The sequence below is a fragment of the Alligator mississippiensis genome, chromosome 1, assembly GCF_030867095.1.
Source record: "Alligator mississippiensis isolate rAllMis1 chromosome 1, rAllMis1, whole genome shotgun sequence".
NCBI lineage: Eukaryota > Metazoa > Chordata > Crocodylia > Alligatoridae > Alligator > Alligator mississippiensis.
In genome coordinates, this window is record NC_081824.1 from 140,775,768 (window position 1) to 140,795,332 (window position 19,565).

The window sequence follows — 19,565 nt, forward strand, 5'->3', positions numbered from 1 at the left end:
AACACACTAGTTCATAGTGGGCAGCAATACCAGAATGCTGACAACATCCAGCAGTCAGTGTGGTATCTTTTATTAGATCAACTAAACAGTTGCAAAAAAAACTTACTTCATTTTTAAGCTTTCAGGCACATGCACCCTTCCTCAGGCATAAGAGAATGCAAAGACTGTAATATTAGAATTAAGGAGAATTAGACTAACACGGCTACAACCTTATCTCCGACAACATCCAGCTGTACTTGTGTCAGCTGTGCTGTGATTTATTAAACCCTAAAGTCTGGGACCTGCCTCTGTGAGAGATCACATTGCTTCCCCCATGTCAGATACTAAACACAGCTATGATTATGTAAGGGCACTCAAGTTAGATTCCCCTTATTATATATGAGGAAGCTGAAGTCTGGGTCTTCTGAGTCAGAGATTTAGAAGATACCTCCTCCCACTCCACCATCCAAGAGCTCAAGTTCAAGGACCTTTCAGACATGCTTCAAAATTAAAACATCACACTTATTTGATGATATTGGGGTGAACACGAAGAAAATTTGGGAACAAAAGCCTTTTTGGAGTTTTTCATTATCATTGTCTGTTGGATGAAGGAAACTGCATGTACTTGAATACTTAAGACTATTGGCTGGCAGAGTGACTTGGATGCAAGCTAATTATTGTCATGGCACTCCAATTTTGTATAAGCATTCTTTTTTTAATGTACAAAAAAAGTACATCCGTGTGTGTGCATAACTTAAAAATGTGTGGGTTATGAGTCATTTTTGCTTAATTTGGCAATTTCAGCAGATATCAAGAACAAGCTCAAAGACTGGATGGCCACCAGTGGTGTTGATCTTTTTGGCATATACACCAAAGTTAAGTGCAGCCCCCTCCCCAGTGCTGCTCAGATTTCAATCCCCGTCCCCCTCTTTTCTCTGCATACCTGAGAAGAGTTTGCAGCACCAGAATGGAGGCCGGGGGGGGGGGGGGGGGGGTGGATCCAGCCTTCAGCTGTGTGGAACAGCAGGGACAGGATGCTGTTGCTAGAGCAGGTGTCAGAACCAAGAGGCAGGTTAACTCTTCCCTGGCCCCATAACTGCTGCAGTTATGAGACCAGTGAGGATCTAAAATCCTGAATTTGGCAGTCACTGAGGGGCCAGAAAAGGGTTATCTTTCCTCTCTGCAGTGACACCTGACACCTCTTTCCTAAGTTTCCTGCCTTTCTCCATGCTCTGGAGGCTTAAACCCTCTGCCTCCATTTCAGCACCTCCCTTTACTGAGCACCTTCCCCTCTCACTCATGGCATGTGGGCCATGGACTGGCCACTCCTGAGCTACACTATTTCACTGGAAGTGGTTCCTCCAGATCACAATTAAAGTATACCAAGTGAGGCAAGTTGGGGACAACTGTACTATCCCTGCTGAACTTAACACTACTCTATTATTACAAAAGTTAGTTCTTCAGAACTGACAATTTGACAAGCTCTAAATTCACTTAATTATTAAAACAGAGAGAGCCCACTCACTCAATGATGTTCATAAAGCATTCTTCAAGCACTTTAAGATCATAAGTCATTCTTAGAGTTGAATATGGAAACTTTAATTTAGCAAGTGTATATTATAACTTGCATCTAAAAATGACCTAATTATAGCAGCCTGAAGACCAACTTGTCTGTATGATAGACAGTTTAGTAGGCTTTTCTAATATGTGAACGGTTTGCCAAGGACGGGGGAACCCTTTAAACTTGCAAAAAGCAAAACAACCTGTTTCAATTTTAACACTGATCTGACATCAGGTGCAGGAAGACACAAGAGCCGGTGGCAGAACACTTCAACTTCCCTGGACCACAGGATTGCTGTTCTCAGGCAAAACAAAACAAAAAAAGAAAAAAAAAAGCAGTTTGAACAAGAAATTGTAGAACAAGAAATCATCCACAGGCTGGACTGTGCGAAGTATGGTTTAAGCAGGGACTATAGATTCTTATCGCATTACCTAGATTCACTTTCCTGACCCCTTTGTTCCTATAGGTTCTTTGCTTGTAAGCCTCTCCTAGCATCCCTCCTCCCCCTGCTTTCCTGCCTATTGTATTCTAATCACTTCATACTCTACTTCTCATTCGACTTTCACAGAATTTGATGAAGTGAATGTGGGTTCATGAAAGCCTGTACTATATATATCTTATTTAGTTAGGCTATGAAAGGCAGAAGGCAGGGTAGATATGCACCTCTAACAGCCATGCTTCGAATATAGGTGACATACTACTGAAGAATCTAAATGAAGAAACTGAGATTTCAACTTTGCTATCCCCTCTCTGGGAACAGAACTAATATTGTATATAATGAACGTTACTGAATAGGGGGACATTCAGCCTAATTCAGGGGTGGGCAATTATTTTGGGTGGCGGGTCACTTACCAAGTTTTGGTGAGTTGTCAAGGGTTGCGCACAGAGAATATTTCATAAGATAGCATTTTAACAAATTATAGATAAAAAAATCCTATACTGAAAATCAAATATCTATTTCACTTCCAGTGAAATAGTGTAGCTCAGGAGTGGCCAGTCCATGAATAGGGGGAACATGCAGCAGACCTACCTCCAGGGGGGGCATGATGCACAGGGGCGGGCAATTATTTTGGGTGGAGGGCTGCTTAACGAAGTTTGGTGAGCTTTCAAGGGCCACATGGGTAGCCCTTCCCCTTGAAAGTTGCTGCCCCCCCCACCCCGTTGCCATCTTGGGACCAGATGTTCCACCCATGACCCTTGACCCCCAACTTTTCCACTAGAAGTCCCTCCCCTTGCCTCCTGGAAATATTCCTTTTTGGAGGGGGGGCATTGCCATCTTAAAACCAGAAAAAAAACAAATTGTACACTAAAAGTCTAACACCTACTATAATATATATGAATTTTATTATAAGAAATACTTTTGTCATGATTTGGGTTTGTGTACTATAGAGAGGATTGCATAATAACTAAAACATACATTCTTAGTCTTGGATATTGTGTGTGGGAGGTGTGGTTGGGGTATGTGTGGGGTTGGGGATGTGGTTGGGGGTGTGTGTGTATGGTGGGGTGTGTGGGGAAGTTGTGTGGGTGTGGCTGTGTGTGGGGGTATAGGGTATGTTAGAGGGTGTGTATATGTGGGAAGGTGTGGGTGCAGGGTGTGGGTGGGTGAGTGGCATTTGTGGGGTGTGAGGAAAGGTGGTGGGACATGGGGATTCCCACCCTACACTCCTACCATGGTGCAGCAGCAGGCAGGGGCGCTCGGGGCTCCTGTGCCTGGCGGAGGTGCTGATGCCTGGCGGCCCGTGGCTCCAGCCAGCACTGCACATTGCGGTGAGTGGCGCAGTCCGCACCAGGCTGTCTCTATCGCTGGTGCTTCCCATCGTGCACCTGGAGGCCTCACAGTTGTACAGCACAGGAGGGAAGCCTCATAAGGAGTGGGGGTTCCTTCCTGTGCCAGGCTGTGTATGTGTGGTGGGGAACACTGGTGATAGAGATGGCCCGGCAGGGGTTGTGCTCCTCACCATGATGTGTAGTGCTGGCTAGAACCACATGCTGCTGGTCACCAGTCCCTGTGCCGGGCACACACGCCCCTGCCTGCTGCTGCTGCTGCCTGCTGGGCCTGTGTACCATGAGTGGAACATGGGGGGTCCCCCTACCCCCCACCCTCCCTCACACCCACATGCTGCCCACCCAAGCTCTGTGCTGCAGGCCTCTCTGGGTGCTGGCTTCATGCTGCCGCCAGCTCCAGCCCCACACTCCTGCCTAGCTGCAGCTTTGCCTTCATCCCTGCCACTTCCCTACCTGGTGTCTGGAGCAAGCAGGATGCCTGGGAAGCCAAGAAGGTTCCTAGTGGCCGCAGCAGCCCCGCCTGAAAGCTGTGTCTTCCACCCTTGAGGGTAGGAGCGAGTAGCAATAGAGTATTTTGGGGGGTGTATACATGGGTTCCTCGCTCCCACCCACATGGGTGGAAGGGCTGGGTGGGGTAAAATTAATTGGTGGATGCCGTGGGTTAGATGGAAGTGCGTGGCAGGCTAGATCTGGCCTTATTTTGCCTGCCCCTGGTGATGCAGGTGTGTTTTCCCCCCGCTGTCTCATCCAGCCCATGGCTGCCCTCATGGTACGCCACATGGGGCTGAGCACCACCTGCTCTACACTCCTGCTCACACCCATCAATGGCACTGCCCAGCCCTGGCCAGTGCACAGGTTGTTAGTAGGGCTGCTCCTGGAGCTGCCTGGGTACTGCTTGGCTCCCCCTGCCTACAGCAGCTCCTCCTTCTGTGCTTGCTGTGCCACTCCAGGCATGGGGGAGGCTGCAGCTGGGTGGCTCCTGCCACAGCATGCAGGGCTCCAGCTCCCAGCCACCTTCCACGTGCTCAGCTGCCTGCAGGTGGCTGCTCATTGCACTGGGTGGGCAGAGCAGGTGGAAGGGGGCCAGGAACTGGAGCTGGAGCCCCTGCATGCTGAGGCAGGCGCTGCCTGGCTGCAGCTTTCTCCACTCCTAGCTGGGCATGTGGTGCCTAGCATGTCCCCACAGCTTCCCCATGCTACCTGCTGCCCAGAGCAGCACAGCTGGAACAGGAGGAGGAGCTGTTGGAGGCAGTGGGAGCTGAGCAGTATATAGGCAGCTGCAGCAGCAGCAGTGGGAACAGCCCCACCAGGAAGCTGTACATGCTGGCTGGGACTGTGCCTTAATGGGTGTGGGTGGGAGCGTGGCGTGGACCGCCCTGGATGGGCATGGGTGGGCTCAGCCCCATGAAGAGCAACACGGGCCGAATCCAATCAGTTGGCAGCATTGTGGCCAGGCGTATGATAATTATATCTGTATGATGATTTCAGCTCTTGTACAATGTACAATCAAGAATACTAAGTGTTCAACATGTACTGGGCAGGCAAGGCTCTTTGGGTAGATGTGATATCTTTTATTAGATCAACTGAATAGTTGGAAAAAAGGTCTTAGCAAGCTTTCAGGCGCAGTTGCCCTTCATCAGGCACAGGGAGTCTCTGCTGGGCTGAAGCTCCAAGGAGTGAGAGAAGCTAAAAGTGTAGAGGGTTGTCAGTGAAACTGACCCAGTAAAATGTACTATTATTTTCAAGGCAGCGTGTCCATGTAGCCTGTGCAAAACTCAAGTCACTCTCAGGGAGTCTCACCTGACTTTGAGGTCAGTGCTTTCTTATGACGGCTCGCCTCAAAATAAAGCTTCAACTTTGATCCAGTTCTCAATAACTCCCTCATCGGCATGTTACAGCGAACAACATAAAGTGAAGAGGACAACTTAACTTATTTGCATATGTATTTGCATAGTTTTTCAGCAAATCCGACCCTTTCGGGCTTCCAATATGATAATTTCATCTGCAAGACCTAGGCGCGCTGGCTGCATGCGGCCCGTGGGCCATATTTTGCCCATCTCTAGCCCAACTCCTCCTTACGCCCGTCCCTTTAATGTCGGGGGGGCATTAGGACGGGAGAAAAATTGAGGAAGGGCTACGCCTTTTTTTTTTGGTCAGACGTGAGAAGCATTAGAGGCTCGAGGCCTGCAGCCCCTCAGCCCAGTGGGGCGCGGGGCCCCCACCCCACCCCACCCCGTCCGCCCGGCTGAGAGGGGAGAAGTAGCGTGGGAGGGGCCCCACAACCTCCCCACTTTAAAGGCTGCCAGTCGCGCCACTCCCGCGGCGCGCATGCGCACTGCCCCCTTTCCGCTCGCGCACTATGCAAGCAGCGTGCGAAGGCGGCGGCGCGCATGCGCCCGCTCCTCTCCTCCCGTCATACGTCACGCCGCCCCGCCCCGCCCCGCCCCGCCTTCCACCCACCCAAGCAGAATCAGTAGCAGGGGCGCGTTCAGAAAGTACTTCCCCACCCCTGCGTCACGCAGCGCCCTTCACGTGCCGGGTCAGAGCCGCGAAGAACACCCCCCCTTCCCACTCCAGTGTGCGCACGCGCGCACGGCGCCGCCCGTTGGAGTTGCGCGCGGCGCCGGAGGGGGGGGGCACAGAGGGGGGGGCGGTCCCCGCCAAGTGGCGCCGCTCGCTCGCGCTGCTCCCCGCCTAACGGCCGCCCCGCCCCTGCGCCCGCCCCCGCTCCTCCCCCCCGCCGCCGCGGCTGCCGCTGCCGCTGTCGGTGCAGCCTGAACTGAAGCGAACTCCGGAGCGAAGTGAGGAGAAGTGAGGAGGCGGCGGCGAGGCTAACACTCACCAGCCACAGGCGGCGGCGGCGGCAGCGGCGGCGGGCGGGCGGGCGGGCGGGCGGAGGCACCCAGCGCAGCGGCGGCGGCTCCCGGGAAGGGCGGCAGGAAGGAAGGAGCGAGCGGCGGCCGCGCACCCCGGTTGGAGCGAGGGGCATCGCCGAGGCCAGAGCCGGGTCGATTTGCCCGGGCGCGGGGCCGCCGCGGAGTAGTCCCCGCCGCCCGCCCGCCCGGCCGACCCAGCCCAGGGGGGCCCCGAGCTCGTGTCTCTCGCTCGCTCGCTCCTCGCGGCCGCCTCCGGGGCGGGCCGGGCGGGCGGGCGGGGGGCGCCGGCGGCGCGCTTGGAATATGGTGGGGGAAATGGAAACGAAGGAGAAGCCGAAGCCGAGCCCCGATTACCTGATGCAGCTCATGAACGACAAGAAGCTGATGAGTAGCCTGCCCAACTTCTGCGGGATCTTCAACCACCTCGAGAGGCTGCTGGACGAAGGTAAGACCGGCCTCACGCCGCCTCCCCCCTCCCCCCTCCCCCCTCCCCGGCTGGCCTCGGCGGGAACAAAGGGGAAGTGAGGGGCTGCAAGGCCCCGGGGGGGCGCCCCTTCCTCAGCGCACTTAAGTTGGAAGGCGGCGCCCGCGGGACAGGACGGGACGGGTCGGGAGGGCTGTCCCGGGCCTGGCGGCCTCGGGCCGGGCCGGCCCCACGGCGGGGCAGTGATCTCATGTGGAAATAACGTGCGCGGCGCTCGCAGCTCCTCGTCCCGGGCGGGGCTGGGGGAGGGGGTGGGGTGTTTGTGTGGTTAAGTGTGTGTGTGTGTTTGCGTGTTTGCTTGCGGCCAGAGGGGAGTCTATGGTTTGCAAGGAGGGGGGTGTGTGTGTTTGGGGCTGGAAGGGTATGTATATGTGTGTGTGGCTGGTGGGGAGGGTGTGTGTGTGTGTGTGTGTGTTTATTTGCAGCTAGAGGGGGGAGTCTGTGTCTGTGGCTCGGAGGAGGGGTGTGTGCATGTGTGTTTGGGGCTGGAGGGAAGGGTGTGTGTGTGGTCTTTGGGGCTGGAGGGGTGTGTGTGTGTGTGTGTGTTCCTGCTTTCAGAGAGGTTTTAGCTTCCCTGCTTGGGCTGCACAGATTTCTTTCTTTTTTTTTCTCTCTCCCTATTCCTGCTAGGGAAAGGGGGCCCAACATGGAGACCTGCTCTGTAGAATGACACTCTTGCAGGCGTTCCTCTCTGTGCAGGAGTGGGAGGTTTTGTCACAGTTCCAACTTCCATGGTGTTTTTTTTTTCTTGGGGGGGTGGGTCTTAAGCAGTTGAGGCATTTTGAGGGTTTGGGGCCCATGGGGTTTGTGCTGGCATTTGCATTTTGTTTGCTTAAAATGGAGTAAAGCGGCCAGTTCGGGGAAGGAGTCAGGGTTTAAGAGGAGGAAAAAATCCACATGTAAGAATGTGGTTGTGGGACCACGTAGGGGTGGGTGGGTGGGTGGGTGTGTGTGTGTGTGTGTGTGTGTGTGTGTGTATGTATGTACGTACACACACACACCCACCCACCCTTCCTCAGTTAATGAGAGGAATGGATGGGAGATGAAAAGGGCACTTGAAGTATTTAAAAACAAAATTGGACTTGAAGCAGCAGCATAGGTCTGGATGTTTTTAGTTCTGTGCTTCTGAGGGCTCAGTTTAGTTTTCAGATCTAGGCTGGCCATGCATGGATGTCAGAAGGAAAATTGTAACGTACAGTTAGGGTCACCCTGATCTTCAGAAGGTTAATTAGTAAGGAAAATATTAATTCAGAAGAAACTGGATCAACAAGATGCATTTTAAGCATCAATAATCTTCCCAGAGGCTTGATGGTGGATTTTTAAAATCCCATACCCCTTTCAAGTTCGTATAATCTCAGAAGGAGGCGGCCTACAAAGTTGGTCTGTCCTGAGAACAAAAGGGAGAGAAACATCTCCAGTGTCAAAAGGTATTGAAAGAGGAGGTATATATGAGGTCACTGCATCTTTTGAATTTTGTTGAATCCTGGAAGTCTCTGGTTTAGCAGAGTTTCATAAACCCGAGACAAACACTGGAACCAAAGTTTATTTTGAAGTTATTGAGGAGTCAGGCTGTTCTTTACCCATTCCTCCTCCCCCCTCTGCCAGACTTTTATTTTGTACTACATGGCCCAAGGAAAAGTTCTGCTATCCCTTTAAGTTGTCTTGCTTTTTCCTGTTTGTGTTGGTGCTTGGCTGGAAGAGTTGTGGAGGCAGAAAACTTTTTGGAATGTCAAAAAAATGTTGCATGCAAATCCAGTGAAATATATGAAGGTTTCAAAATGTGAACACTAAGGGGCGCCAGTTATTTTCTTTTTCTGAAAGATGAGAATGGATTTGTAAGATCTTTACTAACTTAATACTAAAATTAGCAGCTTTACTAGAAGACAGTGAAATTTGAGGATTTTTGGACTTAAAATTTGTGCTTATGTATCTTAGGAAAATACCACATTAATACTGTGCATAAAACCCTAGTGAGCACACCTTGGAAAAGTTTAGGCAATTTTTTTATACAACAGGCATGATAGGGCTGGAAGAAATACTAAAATCTCTGCTCTGGGAACAGAAGGAACATTTCCACCACAAGCAATATCAGATTTCATGTTTCTTAGTGTATTAGGAAGAGGCCTCAGAGAGAGAGAGAGAGAAAGAGAGAGAGTATTTATTTTGAGGCACAATAATTAAAGTACTTTAAAAATTACTTTTATATCACTGTCAAATGTATTTTGCAAAGTAACACCTGATTATTTACAGGACATTTAGAGGGGAAGGAATAAGAGAAAAGGAGTTGAAGTAGTCCGTCCCTCCCCCCCCCGAAATAATTTGGTTTAGTTATTTGTTTTACTTTTTCAACAGATTAATTTGCATTTTAGTAGGGAGATTCAATCTGGGATATCTTTTAAAAAGTTATCACAGAACATGGAATACAATCCATGTTAACTTGGAGATCCTATACATGCTTTTGGAGTAGTAAAACTGTAAGAATTAGCAGTGTCGTCTATTGTTTGCAGAAGGGGCCTCTTGGACTAGGGAGTCCAGTTTTCTGCTTCTGCCCTCTTAATTAAAGAAAGAACGTTTACATAAAGTCCTGAGAAATCCTGATTTTTTTTTTGATTTTTTTTTTAGAAAAGAATTCGAGAATTATTTTTGCTGATTAGATTTTTTTTTTTTTATATGCACGTGGCAGTATTTAAAAAGAACACATGGGTTTGCATTTGATCTTATATGGTTTGCCAGATCAGAAGCAGAAATTCAAACAGGCATAAAATTATTGCCTTGGCGTTTTTTGGAGTTTGTTTTACTTTATTTTAGGATTTAGACATATAATTACATGGCACACAAAATATCTCTTACTATGAACTTCATTATCTAAAACATCTCCCCATTTTCAATGTTTTTCTGAATCTTGATCTCAAAACATGATGAAAGTAAAATTTGATAACTTTTTTTTTTAATACAAGCACAGTTACTGTTCAATACTACAGTAAACTCTTAAAGTTAAGATTGTGCAGGTTGATTAAAAATGCACCTTGCTTGGAAGATGCATTAACATTGTTTTTGCTCATCTTACAATTATTTTTCAAATTGTAGTCTTTTCATCTCCATAAGCATAAAGAATGCTTTTGTAGATTATCAAGGATGTTTAAAATGGACAGCATAATAAGTAGGAAGTTAGATTGTTTTTATCAGACTAGTGCAAACCTGTGGGAAGAGGGGGTGCTTCCTGACTGGAGTGGGCTGTATTTCCTGTAATTGTTTGCACCATCAGATGTGACCTGAATTTTCTGCACTTCAGTTCTAGTTTCTGAGATACTTGCACCTTATTTTAAGCTACACAATGGGCATTTTTTGTAGCTTAGTTTTCCTGCTGCTTTTAAAATATGTCTCATTGCACAAAATGAATACGTTATTCATTGTTTCTTGTAGTTCATGGTTATTTAACAATATATACATGTTGAATTTTGTAAATATATTCCAAGCTTTTAAAATAAATGAAAGCTACTCTGCTCATACTTTTAAAAGATGCAGTACAAAGTTCTTAAACTACAACTGGCTTGAACAAGTTCATCTTTTTTACTGTTTTGAGAAGGATAAAAAGTTTATTCTGGCCATAACTGTTTGTAGCTCTACATAGAAAATGCTACACTTGAACATTGTGATATACAGTTAGTAAGAATGCTCAATTTAGCAAACTTGAAGGTTGTTAGTATTTGTTGTTTGTCAGTAATCATGAATTAGAGGGGTGGTATCAAATCTTAATTTGCTGTTTAAGAACAATTTCCTATTTTTTTTTTTTGGTAGTGTGGATTGTAAGGTGACTGGAGCATGCACTGCTAACAGTATCTAGTGTAAAGCAAGTTCATGTGGATTCCTGTCAAGAATGACCACTTTTCTTGCATTCCCCTTTTTATTTGTTAGCTGTACCATGTAAATGTCTTGCTTCACACTTGCTCTTAAGCGTATGAGTTTATCCGTAACAATTTTCCGTCAAAAGCAGGGGTGCAGGGGGTGTTTGTACACCTTTAAAATTGATAAACCGAGTAATGATTTTGTTAGCCTTGGAAATAAGTAGGTTTAGTTTGGGACAGTGATTAAAGTAAGATGCCTTGATCTGTGTAATAAAAGTTAAAGCAAATATAACAATAAATGCTTAAATTTTGCTGTCAGTTTGCTTCATCCAAAAATTGCAGTTGAGACATGTGGAACAAGGTCCCAATGCCACAATTGTATTAGTGGTCTCCTTGGCTTCAGCTAAACAACATCTTGAGTAAGGGTTGCAGAATTAGTGTGTAAGTACATGTCTTTTGAGTTAATCCAGTTAACTTTGTACATGAGATTACACCAAGAATTTAAACAAGTATCTTTGCATATGCAAAGTTAAGCAGAGGCAAAATATCTTTCTAAGGTATGTCTTGTGCCCAGAAAACTTTCTAAAAACTAATTTTTAACTGCAAGAATAAGACAGTAAACATTGGGCCATTGAAAGTATATTAACAAAAGACAAGTGATATTTTATTTGCAGTATACCAGAAGTGCCCACTTTTGAACCATTTTAGGCATTTTGTGCTATAACTTTCAACGAAGGAGCAGAACAAATAAGATGATTCGATAACAACCAGGGTTATAGAGGTCCTAAGTCTTTGTTTTCAGAACCTGGTAAGCAACAAGGCCATACAGTAGTTTATAGTAATTGTGTTAATTTCAGTGTTAACATTGGAACAAAAGCCACATTGAAAAATCTAAGAGAAGTGTTGTTTATATACCGAATCTCTTCAGTTATTTGTGTAAATGATTTGAAATGTTTCCCAAGAAAAATAGAGTTTAACCCCCCCCCCATCGGATCTTTTTTCTGACACAAGCTGTTTTTACCAGCGTTTCGTTATCTTTCACAGTGCTATAAGCAACCCAATCAACTTGACCCAACTTTCTAAAAACATTGGATAATATATTAACTTATTAGAATTGAAATTTAGAGGAACCATTTTTTCAGTTTAGTTTGCTTTACAGCAGGTTACATGTAGTTAAGTTACCAGTAATTAACTATTTAAAAATACATTTATGAGGGAATCTAGAACATCCGAAAATATTCTGTTCAAAAGTGTTGTAACAGAAAATGGAGGGTTTTTTTAAGAGTTGAAGAAAAATATAGACTTATGCTCTTTTGTTTTTTTACACTATAGAGAGCGTTAGGCAGCTGTAATACAAAGATGTGCATTTGTGCCAGGTTTTTAAAAAGTACATTAATCATAGTGTAGAACTAAGTTCAGTATGAATTGGAAACTTTAATTAGCAAACCATTCTTTTAATACTTTTTACCTTCCTTTTGTGTTTGTTCAGGTCTGGTTCTTTTACATTTTGTAGCCTGGCTATATTGTTTCCTCATTAACTAGTTGTTCTGTAAACAGCTATCACTTCAAGTCAGGAACAGATCTGATTAAGAAACATAGTTGCTGTTTTCAGGAAGGAAAAATAGGAAACATATTCCTTTAATGTAAATGTTTCTAAAGTTTTTCTGAATTATGTGAGAGGTGTTTGAAATCTAAGAATGCAGCGAATGTGAAAAGCGATGATTTGACACGTTTCTGTCTAAAATGCGCAAGTCAGGTCTTCAAAACTGAAGTGAAAAATGCTCTTTTTTCCATGAGTAATTTGTGTGTATTAGCAGGGGGAGGGGAGATGGGATGTGAAATGTTTTATTTCCAGTTCCCAACTTCTCTGACACACTTTTTTTAGCTTTATTTTTTTTATGGGTCACTTAAAAAAAAAAAAAAAAAAAGTTTTCTTCCTGGAAGAGAATATATGGCAAAATGAGAATTAAAGAACTATACAGGACATGCATTGAAATAATATTAATCATTAGCTTTTGAGAGACAGGCATGTTATGGATAGTCTTTAATTCCCCTTCATTATCTCAGGGTACTCTCTTTACTGGAGACTGTTTTATTATAAAAAAAAATCCTATTAATTAGGTGTAGTATTAAATGCTGATTTGGTGTATACTCTGTGGTTGACAGGAGAGGCCTGCATTAAGCTTAATTACTAGGCCATCCTGACAGCTCAGGCTGATTGAAATACAGCAGGAGTCTGTATAGAAACAGATAAGTTATTCGACTTCTCTGGGGCGGGGGGGAACTCCTTTGCAGAGGGGACTATGCAGTAATGAAATGCCCTCGCTCACTGACCCTTGTTTTTACTGAAACATAATTCAGAAAATTCTCATTGAGGCCATGTGCATTTTGCCACATGGATTTTCATTAGAATTGCCTATCCTTGAGTTTTCCTTTAATTCTGTAGTTTAGAGAGGAGCAGCAGTGTTTTTAATACTATTAGTTTTATTAGAAACAGTAAAATAGTTGCTATTTGATTGAGTTAAGTCTAACTTATTTGTATTGGCTTAGCTGAAGGATGATTGGCATGTATTTCTTCAACTGTTATAATCAGAGGGGCTATTGGTGATAAGCAAAGTGAAGCTATGTTTAATATTCTTGAGGTGAAAGTTTGATGTAATGTTTAATCCAAGTGAACTCTTTACTTGGTTGGAGCTAAGAATGGGGTTTTGCTTGCTGTTACGGAGTTCTATGCTTCTATTTTGCTGAGAATGGCTTGAGTTAAAATTTTCTGAAACTTTTGTGTGTTAAGATATTTGCTTGCTGTACTGGGATCATTTTGAATGTACCTAAACTTCTTTATTGAAAATACTTTTGATAGAAATAGGAGTTGTTAATTACTAGTTGTTAAATAGCAAATGAACATTCCCATAAGTAATTAACTAGACAAATGACAGAGATACACTTTGTAAAATAAAATCAGCCATCAATTTTAGGTACAGTAGAACTGGCATTCCATTTTGTTATCCCTGTTACCATTATAAACTTGTCTGGTTCCCATTGTGGTAGGACCTAAGAGGTAGAAAATCATGTGAATTAAAGTGCATGTTTTTTTTTTTTTTAATGTAAGCTGTCATGTTAACGTAGATAATTTGTCATGAGGGCTTAGAAATGAAAGTTCCAGCTTTGATAGCCCATGATTCCATAACAGTTTTAGCATTCTAGATCTGAAAGATGTAACAAAATGCCAATTTTAAATGCCAGTTTCACTCCATTGAGAGTGAAAAGTACCAGTTGTAAATTATTTTCAAGTACTTTTTTGTTTTGGCACTGATTTTTATACTTATCCACTCATTTGTCAGATTCTGGTAGTGGCAAATATGAGTCACTTTCCCTTCAGCTCATTGGAAAAAAATATGCAATTCAGGGGAGATGAGCTAGATGACGACCACAGCTTATTGCAACAGATTTGCGAATGGGTTAAGTAATCTTTTTGTGTGTGTAGATCTTTCTGTTAAATCCCCAAGCTTGGATCTTTAATAGTGCCTTAGGTAGCTTCAAAGCATAAGTAACTTTTAAAGCCAGTGGGACTTGTGCTCCTGGTCTGCATGATTTTTCAAAATGTTCTCTCTGCTGTGGATATAAAATAAATCTCAGCATTCAGTTTCTTTCTGTTTAATTCTAATGGGTTCTGGTAGGTTCCTGTGCTTCTCAGTAAATGGCCTGTCCTAGGGGTTGAGTGACTTTGACCTCATTACTGCACTCTAGGAAGTGCTTTCCTTTATTTATAAGGAAAAATAAGTGTATGCAGGAAACCTATGTGGGAATCATCTATGAAAAAATGTCCATGTTATACGGCTGACAGTCAGCTGTGTATTAGTACAACAGCACAGAACTTTTGGAAGAAAAGGAAAAAGCTGTTAAGTGTTATACATATCACTGCTTTCTTTTGGTCAGTTGTAAAATTTATTACAAGAAAGGCTTGTACTATTTCAGGATAAAGTTGGTAAATCAATATCAACAAATGATAATTAAGCATAGGCAGGGGAAGATGCCTGCCTGTTCTGGTAGGACCCCTTCTGGATAAGAAAGTTAGCTAATCTTAATAACCTAAATTATCTTCATTTCAAGTCATCAACAGGTGCTAATGCTAATAATTGTTATGTGGAAGCTTGTCTTTTTGAGATTGGACTAAGAATTGGCTTGTGAGCAAGTGTAGAACCAGGAGGTATTAAACTTCCTTGGCATTTTGAACCCTTCACCTTCTGAAATTAATTTTTGAGACCTGAATTAAGCACGTTAAGAGAAAAAAATATCACTGAGTCAGTGCTTGCTTTCTCAAAACTTTACTCTGCCCCTCCCTCCCACACACGCGCACCATACCTACTTTTTCATTAAAGTACAGGAGACATAGCATGTCTTAATTTCTGGGAAAGTAAAGGAGCGATGTCTCGTATGTAGATGTCCGTGGTATGCTGCATCTGTTTATATTTCGTATTTAGTTGACAGGGGTTAAGTACCTGAAATTGCTTTTTCATCCTTTTTTGTGTAGCACTTCCACTTGATGGTGGCCAGTTTTTCAAGAGGTAGCAGCATTCTTTGTTGATTTGTCTGTAAACATGAACATCAAAAGTCAGGTGCAGTAGGTGTTAAATTAGATTGAGTACCTTGCGTTCATGTGATTGAGAGGTGTAGGAGTGAAAATATTTTTTACAAAACTTTCCATGTCCCTAAATTTTGATGATAGCTAGACCAACTGGTTTCTTACTTATGAATACAAGATTAAATCTCTTTCAGTTTAGGTCTCTGCGGATGGACATGCAAACAATACTGTGAAGTAAAGGGGAGTGGGGTTTTAAACTGTTAGCTGCTTTGCACTGACTGCCAATGTACGTGTTCTCATCCTGTGGTAAATGAAAGCTAATCTAGGGTGGCCTGCCCCCTTTTGTTGAGGGGTAAATTTACAGGGAGTCAGAGCATTCACACAGGCGATTACTCTGGAGCAGCCAGTGTAATGTAAACCACAACTCTGTTCTATTTGTGATTAACTATTTTGCGCACCCATTTACTTCGGTTAGTTTGCACCCCAAGGACTATAAAATGGTAACATCCTTTTATAATATAAAAGAATTGAAATGTATTAGCTTATGCAGATAATACTTGGACAAGAGTGTCTTAACAATCTAAATCTGGTCCATTTAATAGGTTGTTTAGTGTGTTATCAAACGACCTTAAAAATTCCAGTTGAAATTATCATGATGACAATTCAGTATGATTTGTATTCCAAGGGTTGTTGTAAGTAAAAATAAATAAATAAATAAATTCTCTTTCCCCTTTTCTCCCAAGACTATTTACTATATTGCTGCAAGATCTTGCAGAGACAAAGTACATGCATTTTTTAAAAAATGTGTCCCCCTCTCTGACAAAGCCTTAGGTATTTAATGGAACTTGTGTTCCTTATGCACCTTTTCTATGAAGATATGCATTTATATAACAGATCTTTAGTTGGGATTGTGTTATCTCCTCGCCTGATATTTGATGTAAATAGATGCACATGCTATAACAGATGACTTGCAGGTTAAGTAAAACATAGGCGGAGATAACATAGCGGAGATTAATTAAAGGAGTAACATAATGCCAATTTCTTACCTAGAAGATAATTCAGTTTGCATACAATGTACAGGTGTCCAGTGTTGCTGTTTCTTAGAGATCAGACAAACCTTAGAGGGTTTTTTTGTTTGTTTGTTTGTTTGCTTTTAAATGGAAAGAAGTTCTTACTTTTAAGTTTTGGGAAGACATATTTGGTTACAGTATCTCTTTGTTCCATACATGTAGAAAGGTTTTAGTGATTAACCAATGGGTAACAAACTGACTAAATTATTTTTCTGATTTTGTAAAAAAAATACTTCAGACTATTTAATGTAGAATCAAAGCTGTTTTAGAACAAACTGAAAAAATAGGTTGCTGGTTTATTTGAGGAGGACTAAACATAAATGTATAGAATTTATGAAGTAAAACAAATCTGACGTCTTGAAAAGGAAGCACTAATTGTTTTTACTTAAGTCTTGATTAATTTAAAAAACAACAAAAGCCCTCTCCTCCAAAATGGATGTTTCAGGCTGGTATTGGTTACCTTTAGATTAAATTCTACAGGTTTTGTAGTATTTCCAGTTACTCATAATCTTAAGTGTAGTTACCAGGGAATCAGAGGACAGTGCCTAAGCTATGTAGGTAATAGGACACATCAACCTAGTGCCTATTGATTTACTAACTGTATTTTATTCATAACTATTCATGAGGAAATGTGTTTGTTCCAAATGGGAGGTTTAATGCACGTTAAGGCTGTTTGGTAGTGCAGTGTCTTAATATTGCTAAGTGTCTTCAGTCAGAAAGGTACGCTTGCATCAGCCTCAGATTAACATAGGGTGAATAACAGAGCGATTTATCAACCAGGCAGCCCTGAAGAGTGTCAGCAAGAAGGCTGACGCTGATGAATTGGAAGGAAATGGATGCTGCATTAGATGGCCACTACAGCCCACTGCTAAGGCCAAGGTCTTGAAGGATGGCAGCTGATATTTAGGTATACGCAGGGTAATTAAGTGAGGAGGAACAGCAGTTCTGTGCTTGGCTGAAAAGAAAAGAAACGTGTCCCTTTGTACTCCCAGAATTTTAGCAGTTCTAACAACTTTAAGTGGGAGGTGGGACAAGAGTATTAAAACAGAAGGATGTCATTAGGACCGGTATAACATGAATTGCTATCTTCCTAAGATAAATACCTGAAATTCAGTTAAACTTTTTCATCTGATTTTTTTTTCTTAGCTATCTTACCTGGCAATAAGAATTTGAGTAAACATTCATTTTGAAGCAAGATTAGTGTGTGCTTCTAGCTTAATACTTCTATGATGTTGAAGTTTGTATAATCTTTATGCTTGTTAAATTACTGTGCAGTAAATGCACAAAGGGCTTTACAGAGAGGGAATAAAGAAATAGTTAGGAACCCAAGAAGATTAAACTAGATATAAAATAGGCTTTCACTTCTCCCAGCATCCTGTAAGAGGATTTTGGGAAGAAAATTTCAGCAAGAGTAAGGGGTTAAGGTTGCTGTTTTTTGCCAAGGAATCAAGTTTTTCCCCCCTCAATTTAGTTTTATTTGGTTTATGTTGCAGGAGACTTTTTCATTGTTTTTGGTTTTGTCTAATTAGATTTGTATAGGAAACCTGGGTGTTTCATATGTAAATCGTGTCTTCATAAAGGAACGTCCAAGGTTGAACCCATCTGTGTTTTCTTTCCGGTTTAGAGAAATATAATACACTCAGATTTAGAAAGTGAGTGCTTCAGCTGTTTGTTTGGCTACCCAGGTCTTCAGCTAAACTTCTGGTCTGTAGTGCAAGTGTTTTTAGAAGCCAGATAAGCTTCAATATATGCAATAATAATACCTAGTATAATGCTTTAGTTTAATTGTGCAGACTTACCTACTCTAGTAGTCATACATTACTGCTAATTATATTAACTGTTAAGTCTGTTGCTTCAATTCCATTCTTACTTAAGTAATTAGTTGAATACAAATTTTGGTTTGGTTCACTTCTCTGAATTTCCTACATGGAAATGATTTATTTTGGTCTGAATTGAACAGTTTGGCAGCTGAAATGTTTAATCAGCTCTTTTGAGCCTAAAATGTTTCAAAATAGTTAGAAGGACAGATCTTTTGAAAATTATTTTCCAGTTGAACTTTTACTACGTGGCTTCATATAGAAATTTATGCTAATTTAATGCACATATAGTGATGATGCTTAAAGAGAATATTGTTTCTAGTTCAGTCTTTGATTAGTAGTTACAGTATAAAGTATATAATAGTAATGTAGGTGGTATACAGTTTAATGTTGTCATAACCCCCTTTGTGTTTGTAACGGGAAGGAATGAAAATAATTACTAATGAAAATTGAATAATTTCCAGGCCTTGAAGCTAGCTGGTTACATATAAAACTGTAAATATGAAAGCAAATACTGTACATGTATTAACGAGTGGGATTGAAAATCATAATTATAGTATAAAGACCAAAGAAAATGATGTGCTTACCTTCAGATGAAATGTTGTATATTGTGTACATGAAAACATACAATAAAATCTTTAGATTTTGATTTTGAAATCAGTACGTACAGCATTTATTACAGTTTTCCTATAATCTGTATAGCAAAACCGGTAAATAAAGATTTGAAAGAAAAGCAGTAGTCAATTAATTTGTTGGATTAAAGACATCAATATAAAAGTTAGAGGTTGCCCTCTTAAAATTCAGCATTTAATACTTTCTATTGGAAATTTTTCCTTTTCAGAAATGAAGTCCATAATCTAAACTATATGGTACTTTAACTATAGCAGTGCAAATGCTAGAACTGCTGCCTCCTAGTGCTTTGATATGAACAATTTTGAAGGAACTAAAGACATTGCCTCACAGGCTTACTGTCAGATAACTTGCTTTATAGTATAGGAAGTATTTTTTAGGTTAAATAATTATTTTAGCTTAAACATATTGAAAGGAGCACTTGGAATCTTATATTAGTGTCTTATAAAACTAACTTATTTTTTCACTGTTTACACTGTTGCTACTACTTTTTTTGGTTTGAAGAAAGGAAATTTATGGTTAACTTTATTGAGATATGAGATACTCAACTTCTCAAATTCTGCAGTGCTGTTAACACTGTAGGGTAATCTGCTACATAAAGCGTTTTCAGAGTAAAATTCAGAGTCTAAAATTAAAAATAAAAATTTGAGGTTAAGTTTAAGTACACCCTTTGCATATTTGAACCCATACAAAAGGTGGGTAAGTAATTTAATCTATGTTATTTTTCCCCATTTGTCACACTGACTTTCTCTTCTCTCTTTTCACTTACCCATTTTTATTGAGGCTATAACTAATATTTGTTTCTAATATGCTTTTTGTGTGTTCTAGAAATATTGATTGTTAGGCATTCTTTGCAATCAGTCTCGTACCAAATGTAACATAAAGAATGTTGTATTTATGGCAAGTGTCTTTCATTGGGTTCTATGGTTTGCT

General features: G+C 42.1%; 1 protein-coding gene and 1 long non-coding RNA gene across 9 annotated transcripts in view; one reads left to right on the forward strand and one right to left on the reverse strand.

Moving 5' to 3' along the window:
- The window catches only part of LOC109281207 (uncharacterized), a 72,649-nt gene extending 66,927 nt beyond the window's left edge, over positions 1 to 5,722 (reverse strand). For both annotated transcript variants that reach the window (XR_009455614.1, XR_002087773.2), the window contains exons 1-2: positions 5,129 to 5,722; positions 1,743 to 1,834 (exon numbers count right to left, since the gene is read on the reverse strand). This is a non-coding gene — a long non-coding RNA (uncharacterized LOC109281207). The remainder of the gene's footprint in view (positions 1 to 1,742; positions 1,835 to 5,128) is intronic.
- Positions 5,723 to 6,117: 395 nt separating this feature from the next.
- Positions 6,118 to 19,565, forward strand: part of QKI (QKI, KH domain containing RNA binding) — a 281,160-nt gene continuing 267,712 nt past the window's right edge. For 3 of the 7 annotated variants that reach the window (XR_001371952.3, XM_014596743.3, XM_014596744.3), the window contains exon 1: positions 6,410 to 6,649. Coding sequence is in view for 5 of the 7 variants with exons in the window: in XM_014596743.3 (XP_014452229.1) it covers positions 6,508 to 6,649 (142 nt within the window). In the remaining 2 variants the exon portion in view is untranslated. Of the gene's footprint in view, positions 6,650 to 19,565 lie in introns of all 7 variants that reach the window. The other 4 variants (XM_014596742.3, XR_009455620.1, XM_019479724.2 and 1 more) reach the window with 4 other exon arrangements.